General features: G+C 33.8%; 2 protein-coding genes and 1 non-coding gene across 6 annotated transcripts; 1 reads left to right on the top strand and 2 right to left on the bottom strand.

Annotated features, from left to right (window-relative positions):
- Nucleotides 1–3,625: 3,625 nt before the first annotated feature.
- On the bottom strand, nt 3,626–6,561 carry LOC109187213. Of its 3 annotated transcripts, none has more exons than XM_019337355.1 (6): nt 6,405–6,561; nt 4,634–5,494; nt 4,401–4,485; nt 4,174–4,285; nt 3,946–4,078; nt 3,626–3,890 (listed from the first exon to the last, which is right to left on the bottom strand). In XM_019337355.1, exons 2-5 carry the CDS (start codon nt 5,407–5,409, stop codon nt 3,975–3,977), a joined length of 1,077 nt encoding a protein of 358 aa, XP_019192900.1. In that variant the 5' UTR covers nt 5,410–5,494; nt 6,405–6,561; the 3' UTR covers nt 3,626–3,890; nt 3,946–3,974. The 3 variants fall into 3 exon arrangements, with proteins under 3 accessions (XP_019192900.1, XP_019192899.1, XP_019192898.1); XM_019337354.1 differs by adding an exon at nt 6,246–6,263 and having other exon boundaries at nt 3,626–4,078; nt 6,405–6,558; XM_019337353.1 differs by having other exon boundaries at nt 3,626–4,078.
- Nucleotides 6,562–8,323: 1,762 nt separating this feature from the next.
- LOC109187833 (myosin-2-like) lies at nt 8,324–20,211 on the top strand. Of its 2 annotated transcripts, none has more exons than XR_002055314.1 (24): nt 8,324–9,350; nt 10,297–10,398; nt 10,508–10,651; nt 10,730–10,880; nt 10,973–11,000; nt 11,150–11,318; nt 11,422–11,485; nt 11,603–11,616; nt 11,720–11,804; nt 13,768–13,871; nt 13,965–14,103; nt 14,405–14,523; nt 14,616–14,768; nt 14,862–14,951; nt 15,235–15,312; nt 15,694–15,849; nt 16,676–16,873; nt 17,088–17,293; nt 17,379–17,511; nt 17,940–18,069; nt 18,339–18,449; nt 18,527–18,630; nt 19,191–19,381; nt 19,470–19,613. XR_002055314.1 is itself a non-coding variant. In XM_019338184.1 (24 exons), the coding sequence occupies exons 1-24, from the start codon at nt 8,877–8,879 to the stop codon at nt 19,917–19,919; spliced, it is 3,606 nt and encodes a 1,201-aa protein (XP_019193729.1). In that variant the 5' UTR covers nt 8,330–8,876; the 3' UTR covers nt 19,920–20,211. The 2 variants fall into 2 exon arrangements, 1 of the variants encoding a protein (XP_019193729.1); XM_019338184.1 differs by having other exon boundaries at nt 8,330–9,350; nt 19,178–19,381; nt 19,470–20,211.
- A 381-nt stretch (nt 20,212–20,592) lies between these two features.
- On the bottom strand, nt 20,593–20,665 carry TRNAF-GAA. Its single transcript has one exon. It is a non-coding gene; the product is annotated as a tRNA-Phe (tRNA).
- Nucleotides 20,666–20,834: the final 169 nt, after the last annotated feature.

Here is a 20,834-nt window from a genome sequence, read left to right as displayed (position 1 = left end):
TTTGACTTGCAATACATTAACAATGAATTTGTCAAGTACCTTGTGCTCAGATGGCATGTAGTGACCTCTCCCATATGGGAAGTCATGAGATCGAGCCTCACTGGAGGCGTTGTTAACTCTTTGTGCTTCAATATGTTGAGGAAGTATGTTTGAACATATATTACGAAGTACAATGTAATAGAGTCAATAGCATTAAAAAAAATGAAGTTATATTAAAATATAATGGACCTATTAAAAATGAATTTATGGGTTGTTTCGTCGGATGTAGTTGCAATTCAATTACAACACATTTCTCTTGCCACCCGAATTACAGTGTTTGATTGGAAGGAATTGCGCTCCATTTGTGGAATTGGAATTCTTGGACCACACCCCCCCCCCCTCCCCCCCACCCATTTGGAGCAGTTGGGAAAGAAAGAAAAAAAGATAAGGAAATGACCCTTTTACCCTTGATGATGATGATTATTATTGTTACACAAGGACATTTTTGTATTTATATCACTTTTCCCTTTCCAATTTCTAATAATTCTATTCCTCCTTACCAAACCATGTAATTTGAATTCCTACTTGATTTCAGCTTTATTATTTTCCCACCGAATTACAATTATTTTTCCTTGAATTCCTTCCTTCTAACCAAACGTCATGTTATAGGACATTGAAAATGAACTTGTATCATGACCCACCTTACAAAGTGAATCTTGAGATGCACAATATAATTTGTTGATAAAAATCATCAATTACAAATTATTGTAAAGTGTAGTCGACTTTAGGAATTAATATTAATTCAATTTTAATAAAGGTTGCCTATATACAATGCATAAATGTAAGACACCTCTCTTAAGAGTTTCAATTAATCCAAAAAGTCTTTAAATCAAATGGTCCAAGCCAAAAATGGCAAGTCCATTTCAACAATGAGTTGTTAGGATTAATTATATCATTTTTCAAAACACTTGAAAAAAATGCTCAAAAATTATGATACCACTAAAGTTAATGTCGTTGTCTGTGATAAAGAAGCACAAAAGAATGGGTACAAAAAGCTGAAGTGGAAAGATAGGCATCAACTCTTCTTTGCTTTCTTTCCCCTTCTCGATTTTCCCTTGGTTTTGCTCTACTGCAAAATGCAAATGCCTTACAACCACAAAATCACGCTTCAAATCTTCAATTATTGTCAAACAACACTCATGCACATTCCTCACTTCATATTCTACATTAATTTGCAATTTCTAAATTCCAAACACTATTGACAAGTCTTATCCAAAAAAAAAAAAAAAAAAAAAAAAACACTTAGTTACATTATTTGATTAGGACATCCAATAACAAATTATAAAATTTTATTGAAAATATTATTAAAATTTTAAATAGTATTGAAAATTCACATATCTTTTACAAATTTTTAGGTCCTAAAACTTTATAAGTCAAATTTATGAAACATTAGTACCTGAGTGGTCAGGCTCTGTCATAGATAAAGTTTGACTCTGATTTTACCGACACAACAAATAGATTAATACAAGGTGCTATTTTAGTCTCTATGACTTTCCAAGTTGCAATTGCCCAATTGCCTTGGTCTTTGGATTACCCAGAAGGAAGGGAATGCCCCACAATGCACCAATTTATACGGAGTATTAATCTGTCGTTGAAAATTCAACAAAGTCCATTTGAAAAGACACTACAATGCTACCACTACGCATGCACCCGACAACTCAAATAAAATATTGCATCATATTATAAAGGTTACTCCTCGCTGAAAAGGAAATTTTTTACCAGTATTTCTAAATTTACTCATATCCAAATTTTAAATGTAAATATGTGATCCAAGAAATGAAAGTATGCACAATAAAATTTTACAAAAATAAAATGTTAAAAAACTAGAGCTGTCAAAATGAACTACCCTACCTTACCTCCTATTGTAATTTATTTCAATTTTATCTATAAATCAAATAGTATAATTGTATTCATATTATATTCGGAGTATTATATTTTATGATTTTTAAATATTATTTATCTTCTTAAAAAAAATATATTTCATGAATTAAACATTTTGTTACTATCTTAGTGGAATGAAATTGAATGTTATGATGATTAATAGGTAAAGGATACATAACAGAAAGATTGAAAGGTTAATAAAATTGATGAGGTCACAATGCTGAACCCATAAACTAACTAACATGCATTAAGATCCAAAATTGGTGGGTGATTAGGTAAGCCTCTGGCCCACTTCTGGATTAGTTGTGCAATTATCCATTTCGTCATCTTCTCACTGTTTTAACTGCCCTAAATTCTCGGGTCCATGTTACCTTAATCATGGTTAGGGCCCACAACTCCTCATCCGATTATTAATTAATAAATAGATACACCTATAAATAATTAAATATATTTATTACTCCGTATATAAAATAATATAATTAAATAAATATCTTTTAATCTTTTCAAACATTTCTCTTTTTTGTTTTAATTGTCTTCTTGTCAAAGTATTTGAAATATATATTCAAGTATGTATTTAATTAGTTTTAATTTCGTTAAATTTATAATAAAATTACTTTTTAAACTGTTTTTATGGTGATATGAAACTTAATATTATATTGTCCATACTAGACTATCTTACTATTTTATAATAAAAATTCTATTTAATTGTAAATAGAATGTCAAAATTTAGATTCATGATAATAAACAAGTTCAGTGACATATAGATTAATAAATTTTATTTATTCAAAATCAAGTCTTAAATTATCCCTAATTTTTTAGAAATTTAATTCCAAATACAACCAAGTGGCTTTAGAGTAAGTAAACAATTAAAAAAAATACCTTTAAATTTATAATGGTAAACGATAAAACACTGTTTCTGCATTATTAATTAATAAAACGGTTGTTAACTACTTATTAAATTAATATTAGTAAGAATGTTGATTATCTTAATAAGAAAGTGATACATAAACATTACTATAAACAAATCAATGAGTTTTAAATCCCCCCCCCCCTTTTTTTTTTAACTATAAATACAATAGATCTTACTAAAGTTTAAACTTTAAGCCATCAATATTTATTAAATTTGGTGTGAAATAAAAAGTAAAATGCTACATGTCACAATTTTATATTAATTGACTACCATAAATGCATAAAATTTGCAATAAATTAGTTCATTAAAGTTACCCACTGACAATGTAAGATTTGGTACAAGACTGGTTGGCAAATTGGCAATGCATGGGACCTGGTGTGGAACAAGTAGCATTTATATAAGTTGTTATACCATGGACTAGGGTCCACCTTGCAAGATGAACTATGATTCTAAATTATGTATTTTTAGTATTGAAATTGTAAATTTTTAGAATATAAATTGTGTTTCTATGTTTTAAAAATTTGTGAATATAATATATGATCATTACAAATTGTAAATTTTTAAAAGATAAATTGTGTATGTTTAGACCCGAATCCACCTTGCAAGGTGGACCCAAGTCCACAGAATAATTTGCTCATTTATATTGTGATTGGATGTGGATTCTGTCAAAAGCAAAAACATACTTTGTGAGCTAGCCTTTGTATATATATTCTAGTGATATAGTGTACAGGTGAACCAGTAGATTGCACTTTGCATGCTATTATGCAAAACTTTTTTTTTTTAGTGCCATTCTTCTGTGTTTAAGGTCCTCAACATGCATCAAATGAAAACTTGACAAATCTTTAGGTATACATACATGATATCATACATGGTTCATGCATCTGAGAATACAGCTCTATGATGTACCCTGAGATTCGCTTTTCCCCCGCACTCTCAGAAAATAGATGGGAGCCAGTCTAGTGTTGATAACTGTTTTGATTCCAACCTCTCTTTTCCGAGCCAGCCTAGTCTTTGAATGATGTATATTCATACATCTTTCCCTGGAATCTTCGGGTGATTGCTAGATGAATTCAGTAACTCCCCTTGAAATTACAGTGGACAAAAATCCTGAATTGATCTGGACTGGTAAAATACCATCCTTTGATTAAAATGGTGGAGATACATCCAAATCGTTAATGCATGCAGGCCTTTTGGCATTGTAGTAAAAATGTGCTATCATCTGAACCAACTCATCTGCAGTTCGCATATCTGTATGGCATTTATGTTCATGTTAGAAATTAGAAATAGCATAGTAGTGTCGTCACTCAACTAGTCAACTGATTACATTGATATTGAGAGAATACCTTTTTCCCTATGCACTATCTTGTTTCCTCGCAAAAACAATATTTGTGGGCATTCTTTAACATCAAGAGCATAGGCCAAATCCCTCTCAATATTGATGTCTATCTTTACAGTCTGTTCAGTAATAAGAAAATATAGTAGTTAATATCTAGTTTTTCACTTAATATAAAAATGAACTGTAAATGGCCAGATACAATAACAAATGGAAAAGTGTGTATGTTCAACAAACCCGAGGAGGCAATCGATCTTTGGCCTTCCAGTACACCAAAGCTGCTTTCTCTAGCTCCTTCAGAACTTTCCAGTTCTTACTCGCACTGTGATGAAATGATGAATTAAAATTACTTTTGTGGAAAAAGAGATTCATACGGACAAACTAATTTCCTAGAGAAAATTTAAGTACTTCAGCATGTAAATACTTGATTCTGAGGGAGCGCAATATTAGCAGAGTCTAAAGTTACTTGCCTTTTGTATCTCTCAAAAATAAGAACTATCAGAGGGCTGGGATGAAAAGCAAACTTCTCCCACTCAAGACAATTGATCTCCTTCACCAAGCAATCATCAAGTTCTCCTTCCCAGTTAACTACAACACCATCTTCTCCTACAGTATTTTTAATTGGATGTTTCTCAAAATACTCTGATGCTCTAACTCCCCAACCCACATCAGCATCTAGTGGCCAATCTGGATCCTCTTCCTCAACTAACATCTTTTTTTCAGTTTGATTGTCAACGTCATCCTCATCACTCTCATCACTACTACAATCCGTATCATGACTTTCAACCACGCTATCTTTCATGATACTTCCTTTGTCTTTGTCTTTCATGATATCTGAATTCTGCCCCCTTATAGACGCAAATGTCTGTTCCAATTTATCACGCACAAAGTCCTCAACTGCAGCTGCTTCACTCCTACGACCACGCCTCGGCTTTTTAGGGATTGTAGTGGGGAAGATTTCACTAGATTCTTTACCCACATCTTCTGAACCTTTGGTTATCTTCAGTTTTGTAGTTTTTTTAGGCCTTGAATTATCTTTCTGATGAACATTTGTATCAGATTGCTCAGATTCCCTCGAGATAGCGAAACATCTAACATGGTTCAGAGTTTGGCATTGTTTCAAAGACGATGAGAATAACAAGTTCAAAACAGAGACATGGCTAGAATTACAATGATGTCTCTGTTTAACACAGAGTGATGAAAGAGAATCAAGGTTGAACTTAGGGCTTGATGCAAAAAGAAACATTTTTTCCCCTCCTGAAAACTCCAAATAACATTCACAGTGATGTCTGGAACTCGTTTAGAATCTTGAAAGATCTCAAAGTAAAAACCTGGTTACAAAACAAATTAGAATTAGCTTTATCCAATACTGAAACAAAATACTTTAAGATTAAGCATCAACTTACTGTGTGCATGCTCAGTATGGAAGTATAACCGACTAACCAATAACCATTCATGCGTCAAATAAGCAGAGGCGGCGCAAAGAATATAGGTGATTAGGGGCAAAGTTTAAGAAATTCAAAAATGTGTATGACAAGATATCAAACAATGATAAAATGGTTTTAATACAAAATAAATTATAAATTACAATTAACAATTCACAATTCAGTAATTAGACTACACACAACTTTTCAGCAACAAGTGACCTAAAGGAAGTAAATACACAGCCTAATTATATATTCATATACATGTAGGGCACCTTAATTTATATAAAAATAACCTAACTTCATACGTCAATCTGGGTGTACAATCATAAAAAAGGGAAGACTAATTAGCTCGCTCACATCTTTACTCACCCCTATTTCTCAATAAAAAAGAACAGACACTTTTCTCCAACTGCACTAATTCCCTATCAACTAAATGTCAAGTCCATATTTGAAGCAAAAGTATCATCAAACAAGGGTTAGTTTGGGTAGATAATAACAGGAGATTATCATATAAAGGGGAATAACCAAAGAAGATTTAGCTAGGTCCATATTCTAGTATCACAAAAAATTCTGTCAGAACTCAGCTGTCAATTGAGAAAGCAATTAAGCAATGGCAAAGCAATATCCTTTGAAATTCTTAGAGGGAGCAAAATACCTTGAATTTCAATTCAGTCTTCGAGAAATAATTTTTAACCAATAATTCAAATACCCAAACACAAATGAAGAAAACGCAGAGTCACAAATTAATTTTGACAAATCATATTTAGGGATTTATGTATTAAGAATTTAGGGTTAATAATTTGATCATTCGAACCTGAGGAGTTGCTGCTTCACGACTGACGACGGTCAACGGAGTTTCTGACCGATAGCTTAAGTCGGAGGCGCGGAGCTGCGGGCTATGGCGCACAGGAGTAAGGCAGGCTGCTACTGCTAGTGAAGTGTGAAGACTGAAGCCAGTGGCGGTGAAGAACAGAAGAAGATCAATTCCTTTTTTTTTTTCTACTTATAATTTTATAACATTTTTCTACTTATAATTCATTTGAATTTCTCTACCAAGTACTTTTGTTGTCAATGTTAATGCTGATTTTTCTTTTAATCTAAAAAAATTAAATAAATTGTAAATTTATATTAATTATAATATATTTAATGAATGTACAATAAATATTTAATATATATAATTTGACATACACCCAAAAGTAACAAGTAAGATTTGTGTTAACAAGTAATAAGTTGGCAATGCAGGTGACCTGGTCTGGAACAAGTAAGATTTGTGTTGTGGATTCTGTCAAAAACAGAAATCTTCACCATTTTGGTAAGCTAGCCTTTGTATATATATACATTGTAGTTATATAGTACAGGTGATACAGTAGCTAACACTTTGCATGCTATTATGGACAAATTGGCTACATCTTCAAACTTCATAGGAACAACTAAAATGGGGCATTTCTACAGTTCCATTTGTCCCTCAAGAGTAAATAAAGGATACACTGAATGATTTTATTTATTTATTTTTACAAAAATAAAATTCTGATATGAATATTTTATGTAAAGTTTCATGTTAATAAAGTTATTTTTGACTTCTCGGTATTGAGCTAACTAATACTTTGTTTATTGTTATAAATTGAGTAGTTTATGTTTATCCAATTTCAATGATAAAAATTATTAGTATAATTAAGTTACAAAAAGTAAAAAAATTATCCGTTTAAAGTTTAAACTAGATACCATATCCACTTTATTGCTTTCAATAATATAATTTCCCTTTCAGTACTACTTCCTTTTTGGGTTGATAATGGCAAACAGCTACAAAGGCACCTTTAAGGGAAGACTTCAACCCATAATCTCTTCCAAACTAATTAACTAAAATGGGGCCTAACAACGTCAATAATGCCCTTTTAGACATAAAAATTGTTTTATATTCTTCATTCTGCCTTTCTTTTTTCTTTTTCAATTTCTATTAAAAACCAACATTTATTATTTTAATTAATAAAATATGAAATTATCCTGAAATTACTTTTAAAAATTCTACAAGATGACATATGTGATCCTTAATTATATTCAAAATATAGACTCAATTTTTCATATGACCCTTTCTATTTTTGGCCCATAAGTTATTTTTTGAAATGATGATTTTTTTTAGTTAATATTTTATTAGTTATGGATCAAAAAAAAAAGTTTAAATATAATGGGAAAATATGAAATTTTAATTTTTCTTCATCAGTGTTTCAATGTTTCATTTAGTTTATTTGACAAATTCGGTGATATATAAAGGCCAGGGAAAGTGATAACATTTAAAAATTATTGGTAGTTAATTTTTCACGAATTAAACTATAGTTAAAATAGCTTTACCAACCATTCTAAAACTAATAAAAGCTACCCTTTGACTAAATAAACAATACATTTAAGCAACTAATTGGTGTGTCAAAGTGTCAAATACGCTTAATTATTGCTCCATAATAAATTTTAGAGTAATAAAATTTGAATTAAAATGAAGTCTGATTTTTTTTTTTTTAATCAACGTTCAGGTCAAACGTATTTTATTACCTATCACATCCAAACGGTTTCCACCCGAATTGTTCCTCACGTCGCCCATTTCCCCTGAATAAATATAGAAATATATTTTCGGTTTTTTTTTTTTTTTTTTGGGGGGGGGGGGGGGGTGTTATAATTAATTTTGTCATGTGACTTGTGGAAAAGACAATAAGGGACAAGGCAAACCAGCCTTAAAAAACTGAGAGCTTCTTCTTCTTCATGAGATAATTTCTGTTTCTGCCATTATTGATCTCATCTATTCTTCAAATATTCTCTCCTCCTTCTCTTCCCCGGAGGGTGGAGGGTTTGTTTCTAACTTCTCCCGAGTGACTCAACCTTTGGGAGGATTAGGCGTTCCCGGTTCAGCCTGGGAAATTTTAACTTCAATTTCTGAAACACCGTTGTTTTTCTTTTCTCTTTTTATTTTGGCCCTTTCATTCAGAATTCATTACAGAAACCAAGCGTTGCCAGCTCAAGAGATTTTCACTTTCTCACATGCAACGTTAGATGTGTTTCTTGTTGTGAAATTGCCTTCTCCTAGGAATTTGGATCTCTGTACACGAAGAACAACGCCAGATTTTCCATTTCCGGCGGCTTTTTCCGGGATAGTTGTTAGATTTAGGGGTTTTGTCGTGGTTTCAAGCAATGCTTCCCCCCAGGCATTGTTCGAATTCGGGGAGCACCTATATTTGGTTATGATTCGTGTTGAATTATAATTTCAAAGAAGAGGTTTTCCCTGATTTCTTTACCCGAAAAGATGTTATCCGTTTCGCCTTCCGCATTATCTCGGAGCCGGCTCGAAGAAATGCTGGAGGCTCTCCAGCGTAGAACGGGATATGATAAGCCAAAAGACTTGCCGCCGGAGCTGCCGGCTCGCCCAAAATCCACACCTAGGACTAGGCCACCATCCGTCAAGAGACCGTTGCCGAGAAGCTTGGAAACAGCGGATGTTGAACTCAGTAGCTCATGGAATTGTAATTCTAAGAAAGAAAATGTTAGAGACTTCAGAGGGAACAATTTCGGAGACTTCAGAGGGAACAATTTCGGGGCTAAGAAAGCTATGGAAATGGACCTGAGCGAATCACCTTACGGCATGCCACCACAAGGGAACGACCATAAACGGATGTTGGAGCGAAGAGTTGGTTTGAAGCTTGCAAATTCATCTCCCCGTTTTCTCCCGAAGTCTCATGAGGACGAGTGGACTGACACCATTGATTATTTCATCAAGGAGGTAAAACAAAAATATTTTCTCTTTGTGTTTGTACGTACTTTTTTTTTTTTTTTTTTTTTTTTAATAAATAAATTTAATTTATTATGTTTGTTAATAAACACTCTAAAATAAAATATATTCATCCATTTTGTGCTTGTTGATTTCTTCTGAGGAATTCTGAGTGTCTGTTAAGGTTTAAATGTAAACATTTTCTCTAGAGTTCAGTAAGGCTTTGATCAATTTGTAATTCTGTTTTATACATTAACAAAATGGATGAACAATATGAAACTTGAAAATCCAGGAAATTAGCTGCAAATAAATAATGTTTTGGTGTCTTCATGGACTTCATAGTCTGCTTTGAGTTTTAGTTGGTACTATTTGGTGTAAATTGTTGACTATTTAAAAAGTAGTACTCCTTAATTTTCTCTTGCCTTTTTTGCACTGTTTACCTCCTTGGTGCTTCGACACACATGGGTGGGAATAATTCCTTATGTATTGTGAAATTTGGTTAGAAGAGAGTAGGCTTTGGAAAGGGGAAACCATGGATAAGGTATGTTGCTGCCTTTAAGAAAGCCCAAGTTATTATCTCTGATTCTAAAACACAGACAATGCTGAAACTAATTTTGAATGTTCCCAAAGATAAAATCATAATATGAAAATTGCTGCTAGTAATATGGTGGGGGCCATTTCTTTGAAGTCTATTAAATGGGGGATGTAATATGTTTATCAGTCATCCAAAAGTCTTGTGAGCTTTATTAATGCATAGATCATTTTTGTCAATTTTTAATATTTTAAGGTTTATCACCTTAGTCTGGTGAGCTTTGTTATTGCATAGATCGTTGTTGTCAATTTTTAATATTTTAAGGTTTATCTCCTTGTCATTATCCAATATTTCAATATCTTGTTCACATCCTTGATGTATTTGGTGAATTGGTCGTAAACTGAACCAATTATCTTTATGTTTCAGAAACTTCGTATTTGGTGTCATGAACAAAATGGACAGTGGAAATTAGGAACAATACATTCAACTACAGGAGAAATAGCTTCTGTATTGTTTTCAGATGGAAATGTGAGTTTTTTTCATTGGCTTTTTCCTATTGTTACTTGTGAGTAGTCACATCTCAAAGAGTTTAGTATACAGAAGATGTGGTCACTTATAGATGACTTTAATATTTTAGGTCATGAAAGTTCCCACTGGAGAGATCTTACCTGCAAATCCAGATATTCTTGATGGGGTTGATGATCTGATACAACTAAGTTATCTGAATGAGCCATCAGTTCTTCATAACTTTCAACATCGATATTCTTGTGGAGCAATATATGTATGTAAGATCAAAATACCTATTTATAACTGTATGTGCGCCCACCTTTAATTTTCTCTCTGTTTACTGCTCCTGTAGAGCAAGGCAGGTCCTCTTTTAATAGCAGTCAACCCCTTAAGTGATGTTGACATGCATGGGAATGAATTTGTTACGGCTTACCAGCAAAAGCAGATGAGTAGTCCTCATGTGTTTTCTACTATTGATACAGCCTACACTGCAATGATGGAAGGTGGTATATAATATCAAAGTTCATTCTTAGCCATGTTTAACTTTGGGAAAAATTGCCCTTACTTCTTTTGTTCTTTAATGTGTACTATGCAGATGGAAAAAATCATTCTGTCATCGTCAGGTTTGTTAATCTCTTCACTTTGGTTTCAGTAGTTGTGGGGGCTGCTTTGCTGATATACTGATGTGCTTTCAGTTATCTCTCATCTGTTGATATGCATTATTGAATCTATGCCCTTTGGTAAAAAAATAATTTGACATTTTATCTTGTAGTGGAGAAACTGGATCTGGAAAGACAGAAACAGCAAAAATTGCTATACAGTACTTGGCTGCACTTGGTGAAGTTAGCAAAGAGATAGAGTCTAAACTGCAGCAGACAAGTTGTATACTAGAGGCATTTGGAAATGCCAAAACACATGGGAATTACAATTCCAGTCGTTTTGTAAGTTATATTGGGTTTGATAGCTGCATAATTTTATAGAATATTCCATGATTACTGGCAATCTTATGCTGTTAGACTGACAGATGCTTCTGATATTCTGTAGGGAAAATTAATTGAGATTCATTTTGACACAACAGGAAAACTATGTGGTGCCAAAGTACAGACTTGTAAGCACACCTACATCGACTAGTTGGTCAAGAATTTTTTTAATGATTACTGTGTGCACATACTAAAATTTCTGTGTTTTTTGCATGCCATATTGATGTCCTAAATATGTTGAGCAGTTCTTCTTGAAAAGGTGGATGTTCTTCTTTCTGTTTTTTTACTGATAACTTTTGTCATTTTGTGTATTAATTATGTGACAAGCTCATTCTGTTGTCAACACAATGTCTAATTTGCAGTCAAGAGTGGTTCAACTGCCTCAGGGAGAGAGGTCATACCATATCTTTTACCAGCTTTGTGCTGGGGCTCCATCTGGTCTCAAAGGTTTGGATTCAACTTTAGAACCCTTTGTTTCCACCACAGCTCTTTCTTTCCAAGAGGAAAAATCCCTTAATTTAGAGTGCCTTCTGGTTTAGTATTATCAATAATTAATGAATTTAATCACTATCATTGCTTAGTAACTTTAGACAGTATAAGGATTTTCCACAGCAATTAACAATGAGATGTGAGATATTCATTTTAAACTTCTATTTCCTCTCTTTGAGGAAATTCCATTTTCCCATAACTAACTACTGTCATTACCACATTTAATCAACAATACCACATTTAACTTTAATTTTTGGGATATCTTGTAGTCCCACAATTTTGTTGACATTTCTAACATTACCATATTTAGTCATTTGTTTCAATTTTCATCCAATTAGCTTTAATTTTTGGATAATATGGTAATTTCACAATTTTAATATTCCATTCTTACTTAAAAATGCTCATAAACAACATAATAAATAATATAACATATAAAAATGCTAATTTGTCATAAGAAACTCTACCAAATTATTATTATTATAATATTGTTTATGAACATTTTTTCAACAAGAAGAGGAGACTAAGATTGTAAATTACTAAAAGGAAAAATTGCACTTTTGGTTCTTGAGTTATACTATAACAGTGGATTTATTTATTGTGTTATGAGCGTCTTTACTTTTAGTCCTCAAATTGTTAGTGAAGTGGTGCTTTTGGTTCTTCTATTAATGAATCTGTCAAAATTTTTTGTTACTCTCCAGAAATTTTAGTTGACTAGAGATGTTAATAGAATTTTACATTCTATTTCTCTTTGTCACCTAAATAACACTCCAACTCCACACTTTAGTGGCTAGAAACTTAGATCATTGACCTTTATTACACTGATTTTTTAATTTGCTATTAGTCTAATAGAGGTTAGTGGTTTACATTATTTCATTTCTAGCTTTATTCAACTAAGATTTTTAAAAATTAATGGTAAAATTTGACAGGAGTACCAACAGTGTCACTTTATTGACAACTCAAAGGACTAAAAGTGGTGACACCTATAATACAGAGACTAAATTTACTATTAACCTATAATTCAGGGATTAAAAGTGCAATTCTCCCTTACCAAAAAGTCAATGAAATGTGGCAATGCCACCATAGTTGTGAGACTAACAGGAGTAACATGGCGTTTGGTTGGAGAGGGGGAATTACGTGGGAAAGGAATTGCAATTCCATGGGAGATGAATTACTGGGAATAAAGTGAGAATTTAAATTCCAGTGTTTGGTTTACAAGAATAAAATTACTGGAAATTTCAATTCCAATGTTTGGTATACATGGGAATTGAAAGGGAATAAGTAGTATAAAGTCCAAAATGTCCATTGTTATTGTCATGCATTAATTTTAGGTTAAAAAAGGAAGGGGTAATTTTGACTCATCACTATCTTTTTTTCTTCCTAAAATCCAGGGGGGGGACATGGGATTTTAATTCCATGAAAATGGGGGAATTCCTTTCAACCAAACAAGGGAATTTTGTGGCCTTTGGAATTAGGTGGGAATTAAGTGGGAAGGGAATTTAAATTCCCTTCAACCAAACGCCCTGTAAAAGTGAAATTTTATCTTCTCTCTCTTTTTAAATCTCAAATCCTCCAGTATTTTATTTGGGTAGATCACGAGGTGTCCTGAGCAAGCCCTAATTGTAGGAGGCACCTTGGCCAGATTGGTTTTTCCATACAAGAGGGGTTTGAACTCCTGACCTCTCTTAAGGGATGAGAGTGCACGGCCACTCACGCCAACCAAGCTGGTTAATCCTCCAGTATTTTATATGCTTTAGGTTTGGTGCTTGGGGTTAACAATAAGCCTTAGTAAGGTTTATTCACACCCTCCCCTCTTCTTTTTGATAAAGAAAGAAACCAATAAATTAAAAAAAAAAAACCAACAAATATTTTACAGCTTTAATATGCTGTACCTACTCATACACTTGATTTGCCATGTTTACAGATAAGCTGAAGATAAAAGGGGCAACTGAGTACAATTATCTTACCCAAAGTGACTGCTTGGCTTTAAATGATGTTGATGATGCTAAAAAGTTTCATATGCTTATGGTGATCAAGGAGATTAGATATATCCCTCGTTTGTGGTTTAACTCATTTTAGATTCCATTGTTTAATTAACATGGCATTATTCTGTTTCATTAGGAAGCCCTAAACACCGTCAAGATTTGCAAAGAAGATCAAGAGAGAGTTTTTCAGATGCTCTCTGCAGTATTATGGCTGGGAAATATATCATTTGAAGTGATTGACAATGAAAACCATGTTGAAGCTGTGTCGGGTGAAGGTAAGCTTGTTGTTATTATTATTACTACTACTATCGTCTATCGCTACAACTACCACTTTTAGGAGGGAGGGAGCAGGGAGGGGAGTGTGAGGGTTTATTCTTGGTCTCTTTGTTGCTTTTTATTGCAATGCAATATTAGAATGAGTTTCTTTCTTATTTGTGATTGCACTAGACATGAGCATAATCAGCAAATTAATATTCTCACTTCTCAGTGTAGGGACATGCCTAGATTTAATTAGTTTATCTGGATTCTTATGGGAAGCTGTCAAAGCTCATCTGTTTCTTTCTCCATTATATGCAGCTATTACCAATGCTGCTAGCTTGATAGGTTGCAGTGCCCAGGACCTCATATGCACTTTATCATCCCGTAGAGTACAAGCTAGCCAGGAGAAGGTTGCCCAGAGGTTAACAATACAACAGGTATGCTAAAATTAATGTCTACTCTGTTATGAATGCCAGTAATCTGTTCAGTTGTAAAGCAGCATAACAGAATGCATCCTGATTCAATTCAGGCAATTGATACGAGAGATGCATTGGCAAAATCCATCTATGGAAGCTTGTTTGATTGGCTAGTAGATGAGATTAATAAATCTCTTGCAGCGGGGAAAGACCATACATACACATCCATAAGTATTCTAGATATTTATGGTTTTGAATCATTTAAGGTAAAGTTGATTTCTTGAGCTGCTAATTTTTGGTATTATCTTTTGTAGAACATATCAGTTTCCTAAGAGACTAATTTATTTGTCCTTTTTCAGAATAATGGCTTTGAACAGTTTTGCATAAACTATTCAAATGAGAGGCTTCAGCAGCATTTTAATCGTCATCTATTCAAACTTGAACAAGAGGTAATCATGGCAGTACCTGATTGTGTGAATGCTCAGCTATAGTATGGGTGTTGGATTCTCCTTGAAGTGTGTGTGTATATTGTTTAAAGTAAGAAGTAGTATCCAAGGACTTTTAAGGAATTCTCTCCATGTATACTGATAAGAAGTCGGGGTTTGCTTTTATGCTTTAACAATCTAATGTCTTACCTATTGTTTATTCCATTTGTGCTGGATTCAACCTTGCAGATGGTCTTTTATCTAGATTCTTGCATAGTGTGAGCACTGATGGCTTGCTTTGATTTAGGTATATGAGCTGGATGGAATTGATTGGACGAGAGTAGAATTTAAAGACAATCAAGAGTGTTTAGATCTTTTTGAGAAGGTATTTTTTTTTTTCCTATTTGGTGATTGGTTATTTTCATCTCACAATGCAGCAGGAGTTTCTGATACGATCCCACATCGGCTCCACAAGAGATTGTGGAGTGGTACTTAAGTTGGGGTCAAACCTCCACTCTTGAGCTAGTAGCTTTTTGTGGTGGAGTTAGGGTCTTAACTTAAGTGCTGTATCAGTTTCATTGTCAGTTTGCCTGGAATCCTCAATTATACTATTGAATTGATTTAAAATCTTGATTTGATTCATGTTTGAACATGCATCCTCCACCCCCTCTTTCTACTCCTACCCTTTTTCCAACTTTATTTATCCATTTGTGAGGTGCTAAACTTGACTGTTGGTTGATTTTTGACTTCTGCAATGCACTTGCAGAAACACATTGGGCTTATCTCTTTACTTGATGAAGAATCAAATTCCCTTGAAGCTAATGATTTAAGCTTTGCCAATAAACTTAAGCAGCAACTGAAAGAAAATTGCTGCTTTAAAGAACGAGAAGGGACATTTAGTATTCAACATTATGCTGGAGAGGTTAGATTTGCTTATCATTGCAGTTAAGCTTTGTTAATTGCTTTGGGGAATCCTTGCAGTAATGCAATTACTTGGAACTATGTCTAAGACAAATTTGGATTATTCTTGTTAAGAGTCCCACATCGAAAAAGTCAGAGAGAATATATGTGTTTATAAGGCCATGGGTTAGACTAGCTAATTGATTGGATTTGGTATTTTAGTGTGGTTTGGCTCATGTGCATTATAACCCAGTTGAGTGGCTTTGGCCTAATCTTAGATTATAACAGATTTGTATTGTACTTATTATGATTATGACTGGTTGTGTCTTTAAGGATGAACAGGTGTAAATTTAGTTTGTAATTAGGCACTTCATATGTCACCAATTTTCTCCTAGTTAGGCAGTTGCAGGCAAATATGTAAATATGATTGTTAAAAAGGCCTGCTCTGTTGTTTGCATAGGTGACAGGATTTGTACTTATTGTGATTTGTATTGTACTTATTATGATTATGACTGGTTGTGTCTTTAAGGATGAACAGGTGTAAATTTAGTTTGTGATTAGGCACTTTATATGTCACCAATTTTCTCCTAGTTAGGCAGTTGCAGGCAAATATGTAAATATGATTGTTAAAAAGGCCTGCTCTGTTGTTTGCATAGGTGACAGGATTTGATATTTCTTTGCCAATGTCTTAAAAGTATAATTCAATGGAAAAGCGATACATGTATTGATGTTTTTTTTTTTTTTTTTTTTTTTGAAATTAATAAATAAATAACATGGCATTCAATGTTAAATGCCAGGTATTTTGATGGTTTATGAATGCTTGAAACTTTTCCTTCTTTTTTCTTTAGGTTCTCTATGACAACAATGGTTTCTCGGAAAAGAACAGAGATGTACTGCATTCTGATATTATTCAGCTACTCTCATCATGCAGTTCCCGCCTTCCTAAGCTGTTTGCCACTTCTTTACTTGATCAATCTCAGAAATCGAGTCCAATTCTGCTTGATGGATTGTATCCTCAGAAGCAAAGCGTTGTTACCAAGTTTAAGGTAATGAGTTCTGTTTCATTTTCTTAATTCTTCCACAGATACACTATTGAGAATATCTAATGCGAATTATTGGTGTATGATTTGTTTCAAGCTGCACACTTCACTGGATGTTTGAGGCCATTGAGAGTTGTTTTTAATAGACCTAGTAGAGACTTTGATGTGTAAATTTTTGTTTAATGAACTTTATATACGCATCAACAAAATCTCTTTGCAGGTTCAATTATTTCAATTAATGCGGCAGTTGGATAACACCACTCCACACTTCATTTGTTGCATAAAGCCTAACAATAAGCAGCTTCCTGGTGTATTCGAGAAAGAACTAGTCTTACAGCAACTCAGATACAGTGGGGTTTTTGAAGCTGTGAGGATTTCAAGATCTGGATATCCAACTAAGATGACACATCAATATTTTGCAGATAGGTGAGTACCTAACCTTTTATTTTGTTGCTCACTTATTTTGAATTGGTTAGGTACCCTTATATCCATGGGTGCATGTGTTTTTTAGGTATGGTTTCCTCCTGGATAATAATGTGTTCCGAGATCCTTTAAGTACAGTGGTTGCTGTTCTGAAGCAATTCAATGTCCTTCCTGAATTGTACCAGGTTGGGTATACCAAGTTGTATCTCCGAGCAGGACAGGTGAGCAATGAGTTATGGAGTATGTTCCATTCTTGGATTCATTTTCTCTAGGGTTTGTCTTTGTAAACTATGGCATTCTAGCTTGTTGCCTTTTAACATTATGCCAAGTGACTTTATTACAGTTGGAAGTATATGTGTGTGCATTAGTTTTTGAGTGAGTGTAGTAGATTAGCTACTTCCAACAAGAAATATAAGAAATTCCAAGTGTCTTCAGAATTTTATTTCTTATGTACAAAATATCTACCTTTTAGATATGAGCTTTTGTCATGTTTGAATGCAATCCAGTCCAAATTGATAGGGATGACTATGCTACCAATTTGGACTTCAATTAAGTCAACGGACTAAGAAATGACTAAAAATAGAAATGAATATTTTTTCAAAATGAAATTATAGAGTATTGATTACCTAGCTTTTGTTGTAACTCATAGATCGCTGCATTGGAGGATGCAAGGAAGAAAATTCTTGAAGATACTGTTGAACTGCAAAAGTTCTTTCATGATCATCGTGCTGGTTGCGACTTTCATGAAATCATTCGAGGAGTAGTAATGCTTCAATCTTGTAAGGCTTACTGCTTTGGATTGTTATTGGTTTAAAAAAACCTTAGAGAACCAAGATATTAGAAGTTAAGCCACTAGGGTGATTCTAAAATTTACCATCTGCCAGGCTTCTTTATGAACCAATATACTGAGAAAGAATTTCTAAATTTATTGACAGAATGCTGTTATAAACTGTCTTGGAAACTATCATTAGTTTTAGTGGATCTTAATCAGGCTTTAGTTTCATATTGTTTGCAGAGATATAGTGTTGATTAATGTTCTTTCTTGTAGTTGTTCGTGGTGAAATTGCCAGAAAGCAGTGTAATGCTTTGGTGAATTCAAAAGTTCCGGTTGCTTGCAAAAATGATAATGAGCAGTTCATGGCTACACGGATACAATCAGGTAAGGTTTTAGTCATTTGACATTTCCTTTATTACCATGGAATATAGTATCAATTGCAAATTTGTATCCTAATGCAGCAATTCGTGGCTTTTTGGCTCGAAGACATCTTTATAGCGAGCAGAATTCACAAGCATTAGTTTCTAAGAAACAAGAAACAGGCAGAAAGGTTTTGGAGGTTAAGGTACTATGTAACACGAGAATCAGTTCAAATAATATCATTTTATCTCTTTCCTTAACTTGAGTCTGTCAATAGGCTGGCACCTAAATCCATTTCAAAGTTCTGTTAAAAGAAATTTGTAACCTTTTCAATCTTCATCCAAATAGGATAATTGGAAATTACAGCAAATAAAATTTGAACCATGCTTAGAGGCCCGTACAAAATTTTGTAGGGGTGGAAAGCATTTGCCATAAAATTTTTTGTAGGGGTGGAAAGCATTTGCCATAAAATTTATGGTCAAGGACTACAACAATTGAAAATTTTCTCATAGTGAGACAACTGAAAAGCCTTTGCCTTAAATAACATGAAGATTGCTGCTTTAAGAATAATAATGACATAAAGATTGCAGATGGGTGATGTATGGTCCCTGTAAGAAAAAAGGGGGCAAAAGGTTTAAGCTCTGTTCATGTGTTTGAAGGATCTCTCTTACGGGAAAATAAAGTGTAGCAACCCTTTTTTGGTGCATTCTTCTACATCTATTATTGCAGTAAGTTGTTGACATTTTTATCAGGACTTGCCTTCAGAACGTTTACCATCTGTTGTTGAAGAACTTCAGAAGCGCGTTCTTCTTGCTGAGGCTACCATTGAACAGAATGAAAAGGAGAATGCATCATTAAAAGAGCAAGTAAAACAATTCGAGGCACGGTGTTCAGAACATGAAGCCAAGATGAGTTCAATGGAGGAGGGTTGGCGGAAGAAAAGGTCATCTTTGCAGGTGAGAGACATGATGTCATGTAAATCAATATAAGCATAACAACATTTTCCTGTATTTGCTTGCTAATATACTAATTTGTATGAGGCAGGCAAGTATTGCTGCAGCCAAGAATCTTAGTTCTGACAATGCTGCAGTATCCCCACCTCCTTACTATTATGATTCTGAAGACGTTATGTCTTTGGGACTTCAGACTTCTGGAGCAAGCACTCCGCTCAAATTTCCTAACAGTGGTGTAAATTTGGAATCTAATAATAGAGAAATGAATGGTGCAATGAATCAGCTTGTAAGAGAGTTCGAGCAAAGGAAACATTATTTTGATAATGAGGCCACAGCAATTTCTCAGGTAAAAGCAGCAGGGCAGTCACTCCCTTCAAACCTAGAAGAGGAACTCAAAAGGCTGGTGCTGAGATTTGAGAATTGGAAGAAATCTTACAAGTTGCAGTTATCAGAGGCAAAGGCAAAAGTACGCAAACTGAGGCAATCAGCAGCTAATTCTTCTTCAAGTAGAAGGACATGGTGGGGGCTGAAGACTAAATGAGTGCAACTATAATATAATATAATATTGCTTCTGTGTTTGTAGGGGTATGAATATAATGTATGTGATAGATGAAGTAAGGTTTGAAGTGCACCAGTTTAATTAAGATTAGTATGATTTTGTAGGAAACTTCAGGAGTGGTTGTGTATATTCAGTGGTTTCTATACTTGGGTGGAGGAATCTTCTACTAAACTAGCTTGCCTGTAATACTGTAGATTCAGTTTTTTTTTTTTTTTTTGTTAAATGTGTATGGATGATCATCCCTCCTTTAAGTTAATTCAGTACACTTTTTCTTGCACAGTTATTTTGTGAATGAGATGCAGTAGGATTATGTGCAATTGTGTTATATCATGCACCAGGTGCACGATGTAAAATTTCATGTTTTGTATGTACATAATTGTATAGTATAATACACATAAACTCTTAACATAATACACATGAACTCTTAACATAATATACATAAACTCTTAACATAATACATATAAACTCTTGGCACACAATGCATTATTCACCAATATAATATGTGTTGTACTGTGATGATAGTAGGTAGTATGAATTACAAATCCTCCCACTCCAAAGTCCAAACTCTCTATTATCGATCGTTTAGTGAGTTTCCGTATTTGAAAAAATGTAAACATTTTGTTTAATGTCTTCGGTCAAAAAACATATTCGATCATGCGGTGAACGTGGATCGAACACGTGACCTTCAGATCTTCAGTCTGACGCTCTCCCAACTGAGCTATCCCCGCTGTTGAAGTGCATCTTGATAAAATCATACTTGTAAATAAATCCAGTCCAGATTCGGAACATTCTAGAACCACCTCCCCCGACGCAGTCGGTTGGGTATTCCCGTACTATGCATAACATCCCATATATAAAAAGAAAAATTTTAATATACTAAATATTATGTAAAAGAAG

This window comes from Ipomoea nil, unplaced genomic scaffold, assembly GCF_001879475.1.
Source record: "Ipomoea nil cultivar Tokyo-kokei standard unplaced genomic scaffold, Asagao_1.1 scaffold1421, whole genome shotgun sequence".
Classification (NCBI taxonomy): Eukaryota; Viridiplantae; Streptophyta; class Magnoliopsida; order Solanales; family Convolvulaceae; genus Ipomoea; species Ipomoea nil.
Note: the sequence above shows the minus strand (reverse complement) of the source record. Positions and strands in the feature narration are given on the sequence as shown.

Excerpts from the sequence above, each read along its gene's own strand:
- LOC109187213 (XM_019337353.1), bottom strand. The coding sequence starts at position 5,409 with ATGTTTCTTTTTGCATCAAGCCCTAAGTTCAACCTTGATTCTCTTTCA. Across the intron at positions 4,286-4,400 it reads AAGATCGATTGCCTCCTCGG|ACTGTAAAGATAGACATCAA; the intron begins GTTTGTTGAACA and ends ATTACTGAACAG. Across the intron at positions 4,079-4,173 it reads GATAGTGCATAGGGAAAAAG|ATATGCGAACTGCAGATGAG; the intron begins GTATTCTCTCAA and ends AATGCCATACAG.
- LOC109187833 (XM_019338184.1), top strand. The coding sequence starts at position 8,877 with ATGTTATCCGTTTCGCCTTCCGCATTATCTCGGAGCCGGCTCGAAGAA. Across the intron at positions 11,319-11,421 it reads ATTACAATTCCAGTCGTTTT|GGAAAATTAATTGAGATTCA; the intron begins GTAAGTTATATT and ends GATATTCTGTAG. Across the intron at positions 14,104-14,404 it reads TGAAGCTGTGTCGGGTGAAG|CTATTACCAATGCTGCTAGC; the intron begins GTAAGCTTGTTG and ends CATTATATGCAG.